Genomic DNA, 11741 nt, shown 5'->3' with positions numbered 1-11741 from the left:
TACCCGTACCCGTACCCGTTACCGTACCCGTACCGTTACCTACCTACCTACCTACCTACCTCCTCTCTCCTCTCTCTCTCTCTCTCTCTCTCTCTCTCTCTCTCTCTCTCTCTCTCTCTCTCTCTCTCTCTCTCTCTCTCTCTCTCTTCCTCCCTCCTTCGTCCGTTGCGCCGATCGGCCCGTCATCGACGCGGTATGGCCGTGCGACAATTATCGCCGGCTCGAGGCCGTTGACGACCGCGATCCTCGCCGCCTGGACGAGCCGGGACCACATCGCTCGGCGGCAGCCTTGGCACAGGACGGAGCACGGAGATGGGCTGCATCGGCCGCGTATGCGCCGGATAGGGCGGGCCCCCTCTCGACGTCGCGGCCCCCCTTTTCGGCTCCTCCCGCTGCGTCCCCCTTCGACCGCCAAGAGGAAATACCCGCAGAGCGTGAGTGAATCGACGAGCAATGACCTCGTGTGCTCGTAACGTCCCCCTCCTCTCCTTGCACCTCGTCTGTCTGTCGTGACGAGGTAGTGTGCGTGGCTGATCGTCTGACCGCGTCTTCATGTCGCCGCTCTTTGTGCACCCGACAGACCACGTTCGCTGCTTTCCGCCAGCATCGCAGCCTCGGCGAACCGCCGTCGAAGCAGGTTCGCCTGACCTCGCCTCGCGTGTCGTCGTCGTCGACGGCTTCCCTCCTGGGCGGTCGCACGGCCCCTTCACAGACCAAGCAGCAGAACGATGGCAGCACGATCAAGGCGGACCTACAAAGAGGCGGCCAAGCCCGACGATGCAACGCCGCGCGATGCCTTCCGTCTCTACTGCACGGCATGGACGGGTTGGCGATGACGCTGATCGCGCCCGGTCTCGGACGGCCGGCACGCATCCCTTTATGCTGGCCCGGCCCCCGCGACGGACGGATCCAGCCGACGTACCAAACAGCCCTTCGCTTCCAGAGCCAGAGATTCGGTCACGTCCCGCCCTGACATTCGAGATCGAGGTCTTGCCATTCAGACGACGATCTCATCCGCCCCCGTCGATGGTCCGAGAATACACTTCCTTGGGACAGGGATCACTCTCGTTACGTGCCGATCGGCCGAGCCTCGGGGGCCCAATGTACCAGACTGGAAAGGTTGCTCGTTGCACTCGGTCTGTGTATCTCCTTGAGCTTGCCTCGTCGTCGTCGGCAACGGTTCGTTTTCCGCCTCGCCCGTTCCTCCCCCTCGCAAGCTCCCCCTCGTTTCCCGGACAATGGCCGTCGACTTGTCTCGACGTAGGCCCGACCCTAGCCTGCAAAAGCCTCAGAGTGAAGCTTCCGGCCGCTCGCCGCCACCGCCGTCGCGTCCCAGGATCGGTCTGCCCCCTCGCATCCGTCCCCATCACGACACCCTTTACCCACCCTCGCTCTCGGACAAGACGCTCGACCTGCCTCAATAGCTAGCACCCTGCAAAGGCCTCAAGAATGTGCATCTCCGGCGAGGAGTTGTTGGCGCGCGGGCGGGTTTGCTCGCGTGCGCGTGCCTGGACCAAAGCCTGCCGAGCGTAGTTCCTCGGCAGCTGCACGCAACAAAGGCCCCGACATGGGTTCAGACAGATGGCGTCTCTTTCCTGCTCCACCGCCAACGAGGGGAGCTTTGCTACAAGGACTTATCCACCGCCAACGCACCGGTGTGCGCCTGCTACAAGCCCAAATCGGGCTAGGCCGTCGCGATCCTTGCCTGCCTGGCTCGGCGCCTTTTTTCCCCCCCCCTCCCCGGCCTTGCTTTTCCTGGGGCTGCTGGGCGCGCGAGCGGGCAGACGGACGGGGAGGGGCTCAGCCAAAACCAGGCCCCGCCGCCGTGGGCTGCTTCTCGCCAACCTCCTTCCGCCACCCACCCGGCGAGCCGCTGCGACCCTCTCTGTCTCTCTCTGTCTCTCCTCCTCACTTTCGCCATCTCCCAGTGATTGTCCACCCTCCTCTCCTCGCCCTGGTTCCGATCCTCCGGGGCTGCGCTGTGCACTCGTCTTTGCTCGAGCTCCCGAGCTGCGCCACCGGTCCTCCTCTTCGGCTGCGCTCCCTGCGCTCGACTCTCGCCTTGGTCCCTCGGCGGCTCTCCGCCCTCGCCTTCGCAACAGCCCTCCCTGCGACGACTCTCTCTTTCGCTCGCCATCGGCTCGACGGGCGCGCGCTCTCCATGCTCGCAGCCTGAGCAAGCCGCCTGCTTCCCTTCAGCCGGCACCGCTCGAGCTCCTCAGCCAACCGGTCGCTCTGCCTTGCGTCGACGGTCCCCGCGTCGCCCGCATCCGCATCGCGCTCCAAGCAACATGTCAGGCCAGCGGGGGGACGCCGCCGCCGACGATGGCTACCTCGGCGAGATGTGGGCGAACTTCCACGAGCTCAGGAGGAAGCATGACGAGACCGATGACCAACCTTTCCGCGCGCCGGGCACGATCGAGAAGCGGGAGGCGAACGAGCGCTTCTTCGTAGCGTTCATCGTCAAGTACCTCGACCTCGCCGACGAATGGGACGAAGCCACAAGCGCTCGGCTCGCCAGGCTGAAGGACCCGGCGCTCGTTCGCGAGGCCAAGGACAAGGCCGTGACCGAGAACTACTTCTCCAAGGGCGGCATTCCGCTTCCGAGGCCCTTCTGGAAGCTCGTCGCCCAGGCCTGCACCTTTAGCCGTCGCCAGGACCCGTACACCGCCCGGCGCAAGGTCAAGGAGGAGACCGCCGTGCAGCGGTTCAAGGGCGTGGTGACGCTCTACCGCCAGAAGGTGCTTCGTGAGCCAGGCATCGAGATCGTCGCCGAGTGTTATGCCTTGATCCGGAAGATGCGCCTCGACGACGCTGAGCGCACCATGGTCGCCACCATGGGGGACGTCTACCGCTTCTTCCGCGAGGCCGTCTTCTCCCCGCTCGCCCACTACAAGCACCCTCTGGAGAGGCTGCAGCATGCCATCGTCCTGTCCTTGACGCTCTTTACGGCGTCGAGGCCTGGCGAGCTGGTCCTCTCGCCGGGATGGGGCGATGCTCTCAAGTGGAAAGATGTGGATTTTTTCCTCTGCTACGATGAGGCCGCCGACAGCTTCTTTGTCACCATCGATGTCACCATCCGCAACCTAAAGGGGCTGCGGCTTCGCGCGTCGGCGTACAAGAAGCAGCCGCTCACCTCGACCCGGATCTCCCGTACGCCATCGATCAGACGTTCCTGCTCGTCACGGCCGCCATGGTCGACGGCATCATTGTTGGGGTCAAGAGCTGGTCGGACCTTCTCGAGATGGACAAGGACATGTTCCTCGCTAGCGCCGAACAGCCGGCGGTCGGCAGCAACGACGCCCCCCACCTCCAACTCTCCGTCGATCGCACCAAGGCCGAGACCTTCGTGCTGCGCGGGTTCGACCGAGGCGAGGACGGGGCCTGGACGCGGCACGACGAAAAGGCGTGGACCTCGCTCCAGGCGCAGGTGCTCAACCGGAGCAACCGCGACCTGGCCTCGATGCCCCTGTTCACGTACTACTGCCTGCGGCGCGCCGTCGGGACCGCGATCAACACGCCCGAGGTGACGGAGGTGGACGCCCAGAACACGCTTGGCCACCGTCGAGGCACCGCCACGTTCGCGCGCCACTACGTGTCGAAACGGGCCGATATCAACTTCCAGGACTTGCTCCTGGGCCGGTCCGAGTCCCACCGTTCGCTCAAGCGTCCCTCCTCGCTCGTCGTCCGGCGCGAAAGGCTGACCCTCGAGGAGGAGCGGGCGGCCTACGCCGCCTCCGAGCCCCTGCAACGCCTCGAGGCGGATATGGATGAGCTCGTCGGCGAGATCGAGGCCGACCATGGATCCATCCCGGCCTTCCAGAGGGCGGCTGCGGCCGACCCTAGCCTCGAGGAGCGCGTGCGACGCCTGCAACGGCTCCGGAGGCGACGGCTCGTCCTCATGGGTCACGCGTCCATCGAGGCGCAGCAGGAGAAGGGGCGCAAGCGCGAAGCGGAAAAGCATGCCAACCTCTTCGCCGAAAGCAGGACGCTGCTCGAAAAGTCTAGCCTCGCTGCTGGCCCCAGCGGCACCTCGGGAGGCATCGCAGCGTCTGCTGCCACCTCGACCGCCGATGCCAATGCCCCGGCCCTGCCCGCCGCCGCCGCCGCCGCCGGTTCCGAGCACGTCGACCCCGCCTTCGACGAAGACGGTCGCATGACGAACGCCGAGATTGTCCGAAGGATCCTTCGCGATTCGGAGCTCGACGTCGACCCGGAGCTCGACCAAGAAACTGGTACCGGCGGCGCCGAGGTCGACTTTGGCCTTGCCGACGTCCTCGAAGACATGGACACGACAGAGTGGGTCGCAGACGACGAAGACGACGAAGACGACAACGCCGGTGAAGACGTCGCCGACGTCGACCAGGATGAGATCGGCGACGACGAAGAAGCAGAAGCAGAAGCAAAAGCAGAGGACGACGACGACGACGACGACGACGACGACGACGACGACGATGATGATGATGACAACGAGGGCCACGGCAACCCGTCATCGACCAAGCGCAAGAGGACCGGGACTGATGCGCTGGACACGGGCCCCGGGGCCGGTCCCAAGCGCAAACGGTCATCGCCTGACGACAAGGGCAAGGGCAAAAGCAAAGCCACCGACGCGCCGAGTCCTGCCGCACCCCGGCCGTTCTCGTCCAACCCCGACTGCCGAGCCTTGGTCCTCAGGTCCTGCCTCGACGAGATCCGGCAGTCGACCTTCGGCGACACGCCGCCGACCGACTTCGGCAAGCTCTTCGAGGGCAAGACCGGCTGCACCCCCGACGAGGCGGTCGCTGTGATGCTGGAAGGCTCCCTCGGGTGCCGAGTCTCCGTGTGGGTGAGCAGATGCCCCGGATGCGGCCAGCAGCCGCGCGGGGGCGGCGGCGAGGTCAAGGCCGTCGACCATGTCATGCACTGCTACGGTCCGAGGCTCGTCGAGGCCGTGTACCTGGCCGCCGCCGCAGCCACGATCGACGAGACCGAGTGCCCCGCCGGCGCGTGCGCCGCAGCCCTGCCTCCCGCCCGCGACACGCTGGTGGGGGCCAAGGCCTACGCTGCCCACCTCGATCATCACCTGGGCCTCAGCGCGCCGATTGGGCTGCTGAGATGCCGGGCAACTCGAGACGACGGGACGACGTGCCCATACGTGCCGGGACCCGACCTTACCCAGAAGTTCTGCGCCACCGACAACCAGATTGCCGACCTCCTCTGTCATCTCGAGACGGAACACGGCATCCTTCGTGCTACGGAGGAGACGGTCACGTTCTGCAAGGTCCACAAAGTCTGGCTCGTCGGCCATCAAGAAATCGACACCGACAGGACCTGCAGGGCGGCGAGAGGCAACACAACGACATCTGCGAGTTTTGTTTCGCGGACGATACCCTCGCGCCTCGGCACCGGCTGAAGTCGTACAAAGCGGCAGTAAGTCAGCCTCGTTCTCGTTTGCCTTTGTTTGTTGCTGCCGGCCGCTGACCCACCACTATTGCCTGCGTCTCAACCTCAGAACCTCGCCCCCCACATCAACACCATCCACGTGCTCCGGGCGGCGGCCCGGGAACGCGAGTGCTTCTGCGGAGGCAAGATGGCGGCGGACGCGCTCGCAGACCACCTCATCGCCGACCACGACATCAATCTCGCAGGACAAGCCGGGCGCAAGACGTTGAAGCTGACCAGGGGAGATCATTCGGTCCTTAAAGGCGTGAACAAGACCAACCTCGCCTCCTTCAATGCCTTTGTGAAGGACCCGAAGCAGGCCAACGTGAACCTCGACGTCTTCAACAAGGTCCGCTACGGCTTCGAGCAGGCCTGGCGCCGAGACCAGCAAGCCGTGCTCTCGGCGCACAAGAGAACCTCCCAGGCTGCGAGGGAGAAGAAGCGAGCACGCGACAAGAAGGGCAAGAAGGGTTAGCTGAGCAGACGAGATCGACAGCAATGATGTGGCAACTGCTACTGTCCAGTCCACCCTGCCGCGATGCGATGCGATGCAATGCCAGTCCGAGCAATACCTTTGAGCTACTGCTGCACGACGCCGTTGTGGTCGAGGTCCATTGCAAAGACCTGCCTGTCTGCCGTGATGATGGTTGGTGGTGGCGGCGTCCCGCTCGAAACTGACGAGCTGGAGTCTCAGTAGCCCGGACGGAGTATACGCCGTGTGGTTGAGCTTAGGCTCAATTCCTGGCCGGCGTGCGCCTGGCTGCGGGCGCATGTGTGTGTGCCCTGCTCCGCCGTGCGCCGGCCCCCCTCCACCCCCTCGCTCGGCTTGGCCCAGAAATCGGCAAAAGACCCGCGTCAGACCCAACTTGGCCAGCCGGGACTCCTTGCTCTGCCCCCCACACCTCGCACCTTCATGTGTACCCTCACCGCAGCAGCTGCTTGCCGCCGCGTGCCCTCGACGCTCTCACCATCCGGTCACCATGCGGGCGTCGCTTCAGAGGCTCCGGCGCCTGCTCAAGTGGCCCTCGCTCTTGCTGTGCTTCCTCGTCGTCGGCCCCTGGTACAAGCGCCTCGTCGCCCGCGTCTTCCTCTTCAGCCTCCTGCTCGACGCCCTCTCGTTCTGCATCTCGGGCCCGCGCAGGACGCCTCGCCGCTTCCGCATCGTCTGCGCCGCCGCTGCCCTGTCGCTCGTCACCGCCGCCCACGTCGTCGTCACCCCCTACACAAAGGTAGAGGAGAGCTTCACCATCCAGGCCACACACGACATCCTCGTCCACGGCCTCTCGTCCAGCCGCCTACACCTCTACGACCACCGCGCCTTCCCTGGCGCCGTACCCAGGTCTTTTCTCGGGCCCCTCGTCCTCGCCGCTCCCACCTCGCTCGCCCTTCACACCCTTCCCTGGCTGCTGTCCGACGTCCTCCGTCTCCCTTCGCCCGCCCTCGACTCGGCCGACGTTCAGACGCTGGTCCGCCTCGTCCTCGCATTCGCGTCTAGCACCGCCCTCGCCTTCTTTGCCGACGCCGTCTTTCCGCCCAGATCAGAGCGCTCGCCTCACTCTCAGGGCGGCCCCGCTCATGACCCGAAAGAACCCCCGCAAAGCCCGAGTGGCTCTGGCGGGCCTTCGCCCTACCTCTTCTTCCTCGCACTGACGGCGGCTCAGTTCCACTGCAACTTCTGGCTCAGCAGGACCGTCCCAAACTCGGTCGCCTTTCCCCTCGGTGAGCCTGGCATCGTCGGCTGCGACTCAGCCTTGCACCTCGGCAGCCAACTGACATCCTCTTACCCCCGCACCGCAGTCATCCTCGCTCTCGGTCTGCTGGCGAGGGTTAGCCACGCTTCTCCCCACAGCTCGCACGTCGCTCGCAGACAGGCTTGCATCGCCGTCGCCCTGCTCGTCTTTGCCGCCAGCGTACTGCGCCTCGAGGTCGTGGGCATCCTCGCGCCCGCGGGACTGTGGATCCTCTTCACCCGCAGGCTGGGTGTCGTCGACCTCGTGGCCGTGTCGGCCGGTGCCGGCCTCGTCAGCGCCCTGGCCACGACCTTCCTGGACACCTACTTTTGGCAAACCATCGAGCCATCGTCGGCCGCTCCGCGGTCAATGTACGGAGCCTTCAAGCACTCGTTTCACCTGCTTCGCACAGGGGCCGGCCGGCCGCTGTGGCCGGAACTCGAGGCTATGGTCTTCAACGTGGTCCAGGGCAAGAGCAGCGAGTGGGGCGTGAGTACGATGACGGCCGAAGGGATGCACGGCGAGGCCCGCCTTTGGCTCATGCACCGATACGACGCGCTCCTCGTCCCCGCTTGCCCCGCACAGGTCTCGCCTTGGCATGCCTACTTGACCGAGCACCTCGTCAAGCTGCTCGGGGTCTCGATCCCGCTCCTGCTGGTTGGGCTTGTCGCCATCTACGGCTCCCGCGCCGCACCGCGACAGTACCCGCACCGTGCGCTGCTCGCGCTGTTGCCCGCGGCGCACATCGCCACCCTCAGCCTGCTCGGCCACAAGGAGTGGCGCTTCATCATGTACTGCGTGCCGTGCCTCAACGCCATTAGCGCGATTGGCGCTGCCAAGCTGTGAGCGCTGTCCCTGCGAGCCTGTCAGACGCAAAGAAGCGATGTTGATTTCTGTCTCCTGTCCACCCTCGCCACAGGCTCGACGTCAAGGGAGCGGGCTCGAACGTGCTTGCACGGGCGGTGCCGTATGCTGTCCTCCTCCTCACGCTAGCGGGCACCTTTTTGGCGACCCTGGCCAGTCACTTCAACTATCCGGGCGGCCATGCGCTGTCGCGTCTGCACAGCCACCTCGACACGCCGGCTGGCCGGAACCAGGAAGGTGAGCGGAAGCCGTGCGGAACTCTGACATCCCAGCGGCCAGGATCACGACAACTGACCTGTGCGGCCGCATCTACGCTCACCGACTTGGCTCTGCCGGCTCGACAGTGCGTCTGCACATCGACGTGATGCCTGCCATGACGGGCGTGACGCTGTTCCAGTCGCTGCGTCTCGAGCGGACCCTGTACCCGTTCTCGCTCTGGAGCTCGGCCCCCGGCACGCCGTGGATCTACGACAAGACCGAGAACCTGCCCGTCTTTGGGCACGGTGCCAGGCTGGCGTGGACGGACTACACGCACCTGCTGACCGGTCACCGGGATTGCAAGGTGCTATACGAGGTGCCGCCTCTGGATCTGCTGTCCATCACGGCCGGACCAGGAGCAGCGGCAGGCCAGGGTGCGATGACGACGGCGGCTGGTGCGGATGCCGATGCAGAGAGGCAGACGCCGGCGCTGGGAGACGACGAGCAGCCGTTCGAGACGTTGCTGCAGCCCGAAAAGGGGTATGCCGGGCTGAGGCGCAAGTCGTTGGGGCGGCTGGTGGGCGACCTGAAGCAGGCGCTGCGCTCAGTCGTGCCGTGGTCCGAACGGCAGCGGCGAGGCCTGCTGGAGCTGGCGTTGCTCGTGTCGCCCTTTGAGGTGGTGCGCGAGGATCAGGTGTGGATCTGCAGCGCCAAGAGGCTGCAATCGGCCTCGCCGTCGTCGGCACCCTCGTGATGTCGCCTACGATGCGAGAAGGAATGAATCGGATGCTAGATGCCGTGTGCGTAGAGCATGCCGCGACCAGGCGTGCCGTTTGCAAGGGTCAGCGAGTGATGGCACACGTCTGTCGCCGCATGGCTTGCCCTGGCCAGGCCGGGCCGGGCCTCGCCACTTTGGTACTTCACGCGTGTTCGCGGCCCCAAGGGTCGGCGAGCCAGCCAGCCAGCCAGGTGGAGGCTGTGGCTCCCCGCTGGCCTTTTGCGCGCACAGACCGACCCAGCTGCGCCCCCAACCTCGGAACGCGGCCAACCCTGAACCTCGCTCGTGGCTCCGTTTCCTCCTCTGACCCTTGGACCCCCCACTCACCCTTGCACTTTGCCTCCCGTCAGTGGTCCGTCAGGTCAATCACCCACGCCCGCAGCCACAGCCACGCCACCATCGACTCATCTCGCCTCGTCCGCACGCCCTCTGCCGCACCTCGACGGCCGCCATGATGTCGACCCATCGCCGCCCACCACCGGCCCACGACCGCACAGGCGACTTTCGCTCCCTCGTCGACGCCGCATCCTCGTCCTCGTCATCCTCGTCGTCCTCGTCCTCGTCCTACCCGCCACCCTCGAAGCGACTCCAACGCAGCGACCCCCCTCCCAACGTCGTCCGTGCGCATCAGCAGTGGCTGGCGCAGGCCTACACCATCCGCAGGCACATCGTCTCCCTCCTCGCCTTCCTCTACTCGATACGCAGGCAGTACCTCGCCCTCCCCTCGTCCGCCTCCAAGCACCACCGCCCACGCACGCCCCTCGCCCCAGGTCAGCCCGGCAGCGACGGCGATGGCGATGCCGCACAGCAGGCGGATCGCAGCTCGCCCTTTGCCATGTGGACCGCTTTCCAGGGACCCCTCACCGAACGACAGAGGGACGAAATCGACTTTCAGGTAAAGGTCGTCGTCAAGCGCTGCCTCGAAAGCATACGCGAGCTCGAACTCGCAGAGGAAGGTGAGCGGTGGTGACGTGATGCAGTGGCGCGACGAGTGCGGGGTTCATCTCTTCCTGCCCCTCGTCTTGGTTCCCGCCCTGCCAACCCGCTCGCCTCTCTGCCGGGCATCGGCTTCGGACGTCGTGCTGATCTCGCTGTCGCCTGTTCTCCCCTCGACCCCACGCCAACCTCTGTCCGCTCTCCTCAAATGCTTGCTCGCTCGACCCTCTTCTTGATGTCGATGTCGCTATCTGCCTATGCATCCTCCAACCGCCCACGCCCCGGCTCCCGCCGACGACGCCCGCCGCAGCGCGCAAAAAGACGGCGCCGACCGAGCCCACGGCTCTTTCGCCGCTCCACACGCTCCTCTCGCTCTCGACGCCGCGCGACTCGGCATCCTCGATCCTCGCGTCGTCCATCATCTCTGCCCACCGCGCTTCCGTCACCCACTACCTCTCGACGCTCCTCTCGCGCGCCTCGTCGCTCCAGAGCGACATGCAGGAGCTTCGCCTCAAGGCCCAGCGCGAAAAGAGCCGCTCCCTGGCCAACTCGCGCGCCATCCTGTCGCACCAAAACGCCGGCGCAGACGGCGGCTCAGCTTCGACCTCGACCTCGGCCGCACCGGCCCCGGTCAAGGGCAGTGTCGGCGGCTCGTTTGACCCGTCGCTCGAGTCCGAGTCGTCGCTCGTGGGCCGCGACATTTCGACGCAGCTGTCGGCGACGCAGATCGAGATGTTTGAAAACGAGTCGTCGCAGCTCGTCAAATCGCTCGAGTCGGACCTGGCCGCCATCCAAAAGGCAGAGAGCAGGTTGTACGAGATCAGCGATCTCCAGACCCAGGTGGCGCAGCAGCTCGAACAGCAGGGCGAGGTCACCGACCGCCTCCTCGACGAGGCCATCGGCGTCGGCACCGAGGTGGGCAAGGGAAACGAGCAGCTCGAAAAGGCGAGGCAGCGGAGCAGGGAGGCCGACAAGATGCTCAGCGTCTTTCTCGTCGGTAGCGGCCTCGCACTTCTCTTTTTGCACTGGATGGACTGACGCGGGGCGACCAGCGCGGCTCGTCGAGGCCGCGTGGCGAGAGAGAGGGGGATGCATGTACCGCACCAGTCTCCTGTGCCACTGCCTGTCCACACGCAATCAAATGCCAGGCCGAGGCCATCGTACCATGATTTGACTACAGCGCCCCATTGCCCAGTAGTATGAACGCCTTGTCCCCCTTCGTCTCGGTCCGGTTCGAGTAGCAAGCCAGAGACCGCCTCTCCCATGCGTCGGCGACAATGACTCTGACGTCCTCCCTCCCCTGATCGCCGTCGAGATCCGGCCCTCACGGCGCAGACGTCTTGGTACTGCTGGCATCGCGAGCGAGCGAGCGAGAGCCGTCCCTCGAACCGCACTTTGAGAAGGGTGTGGCTCCATGACTGCGAAGGCATACGTGTGCCGCTGCAATCCCAACACCGTTTCAGCGATGCCGAGAAGGCTGGCCGTCGGCGCCGCTCGTCGTCGTCTTGATCAGTCGCCCAAAACGAGGAGAAAGGGGGCAGGATTAGTGGGATCAAGGTAAGAAAAGGAAAGAAAAAAAAAGAAAATCTCCCGACATGGGGCTCGAACCCATGACGTTCAGATGGACCTCAAATCCGCCTTTGCGGACAGACCGGGCTAAAAGTCTGACGCTCTACCGACTGAGCTAGCCGGGATGGTTTTGCGAGAAAACGAGACCAATCCGTATATCAAACTTTGGTAAAAAGGGAGGCTGGAACATGGGCGATGCCACCGGATCCGCGCGGGTTGCCCCTGTGACTCCCCCCCCCCCCCCC

At 65.3% G+C, this 11741-nt stretch overlaps 3 protein-coding genes across 3 annotated transcripts; all 3 read left to right on the top strand.

Moving 5' to 3' along the window:
• Positions 1-2291: 2291 nt before the first annotated feature.
• On the top strand, positions 2292-5896 carry PFL1_03513 (uncharacterized protein; the record flags this gene model as incomplete). The annotated part of the gene is made up of 3 exons (XM_007881033.1): positions 2292-3071; positions 3170-5269; positions 5492-5896. The coding sequence occupies 3 exons, from the start codon at positions 2292-2294 to the stop codon at positions 5894-5896; spliced, it is 3285 nt and encodes a 1094-aa protein (XP_007879224.1).
• A 505-nt stretch (positions 5897-6401) lies between these two features.
• PFL1_03512 (uncharacterized protein) lies at positions 6402-8967 on the top strand (the record flags this gene model as incomplete). The annotated part of the gene is made up of 5 exons (XM_007881032.1): positions 6402-7140; positions 7219-7640; positions 7737-7993; positions 8071-8252; positions 8360-8967. The coding sequence occupies 5 exons, from the start codon at positions 6402-6404 to the stop codon at positions 8965-8967; spliced, it is 2208 nt and encodes a 735-aa protein (XP_007879223.1).
• A 475-nt stretch (positions 8968-9442) lies between these two features.
• PFL1_03511 (uncharacterized protein) lies at positions 9443-10965 on the top strand (the record flags this gene model as incomplete). Its single annotated transcript, XM_007881031.1, has 2 exons — positions 9443-9947; positions 10238-10965. 2 exons carry the CDS (start codon positions 9443-9445, stop codon positions 10963-10965), a joined length of 1233 nt encoding a protein of 410 aa, XP_007879222.1.
• Positions 10966-11741: the final 776 nt, after the last annotated feature.

The sequence above is a fragment of the Pseudozyma flocculosa genome (assembly GCF_000417875.1).
Source record: "Pseudozyma flocculosa PF-1 unplaced genomic scaffold scaffold00011, whole genome shotgun sequence".
Taxonomy (NCBI): domain Eukaryota; kingdom Fungi; phylum Basidiomycota; class Ustilaginomycetes; order Ustilaginales; family Ustilaginaceae; genus Pseudozyma; species Pseudozyma flocculosa.
This window is presented reverse-complemented; position numbering and strand designations above follow the sequence as displayed.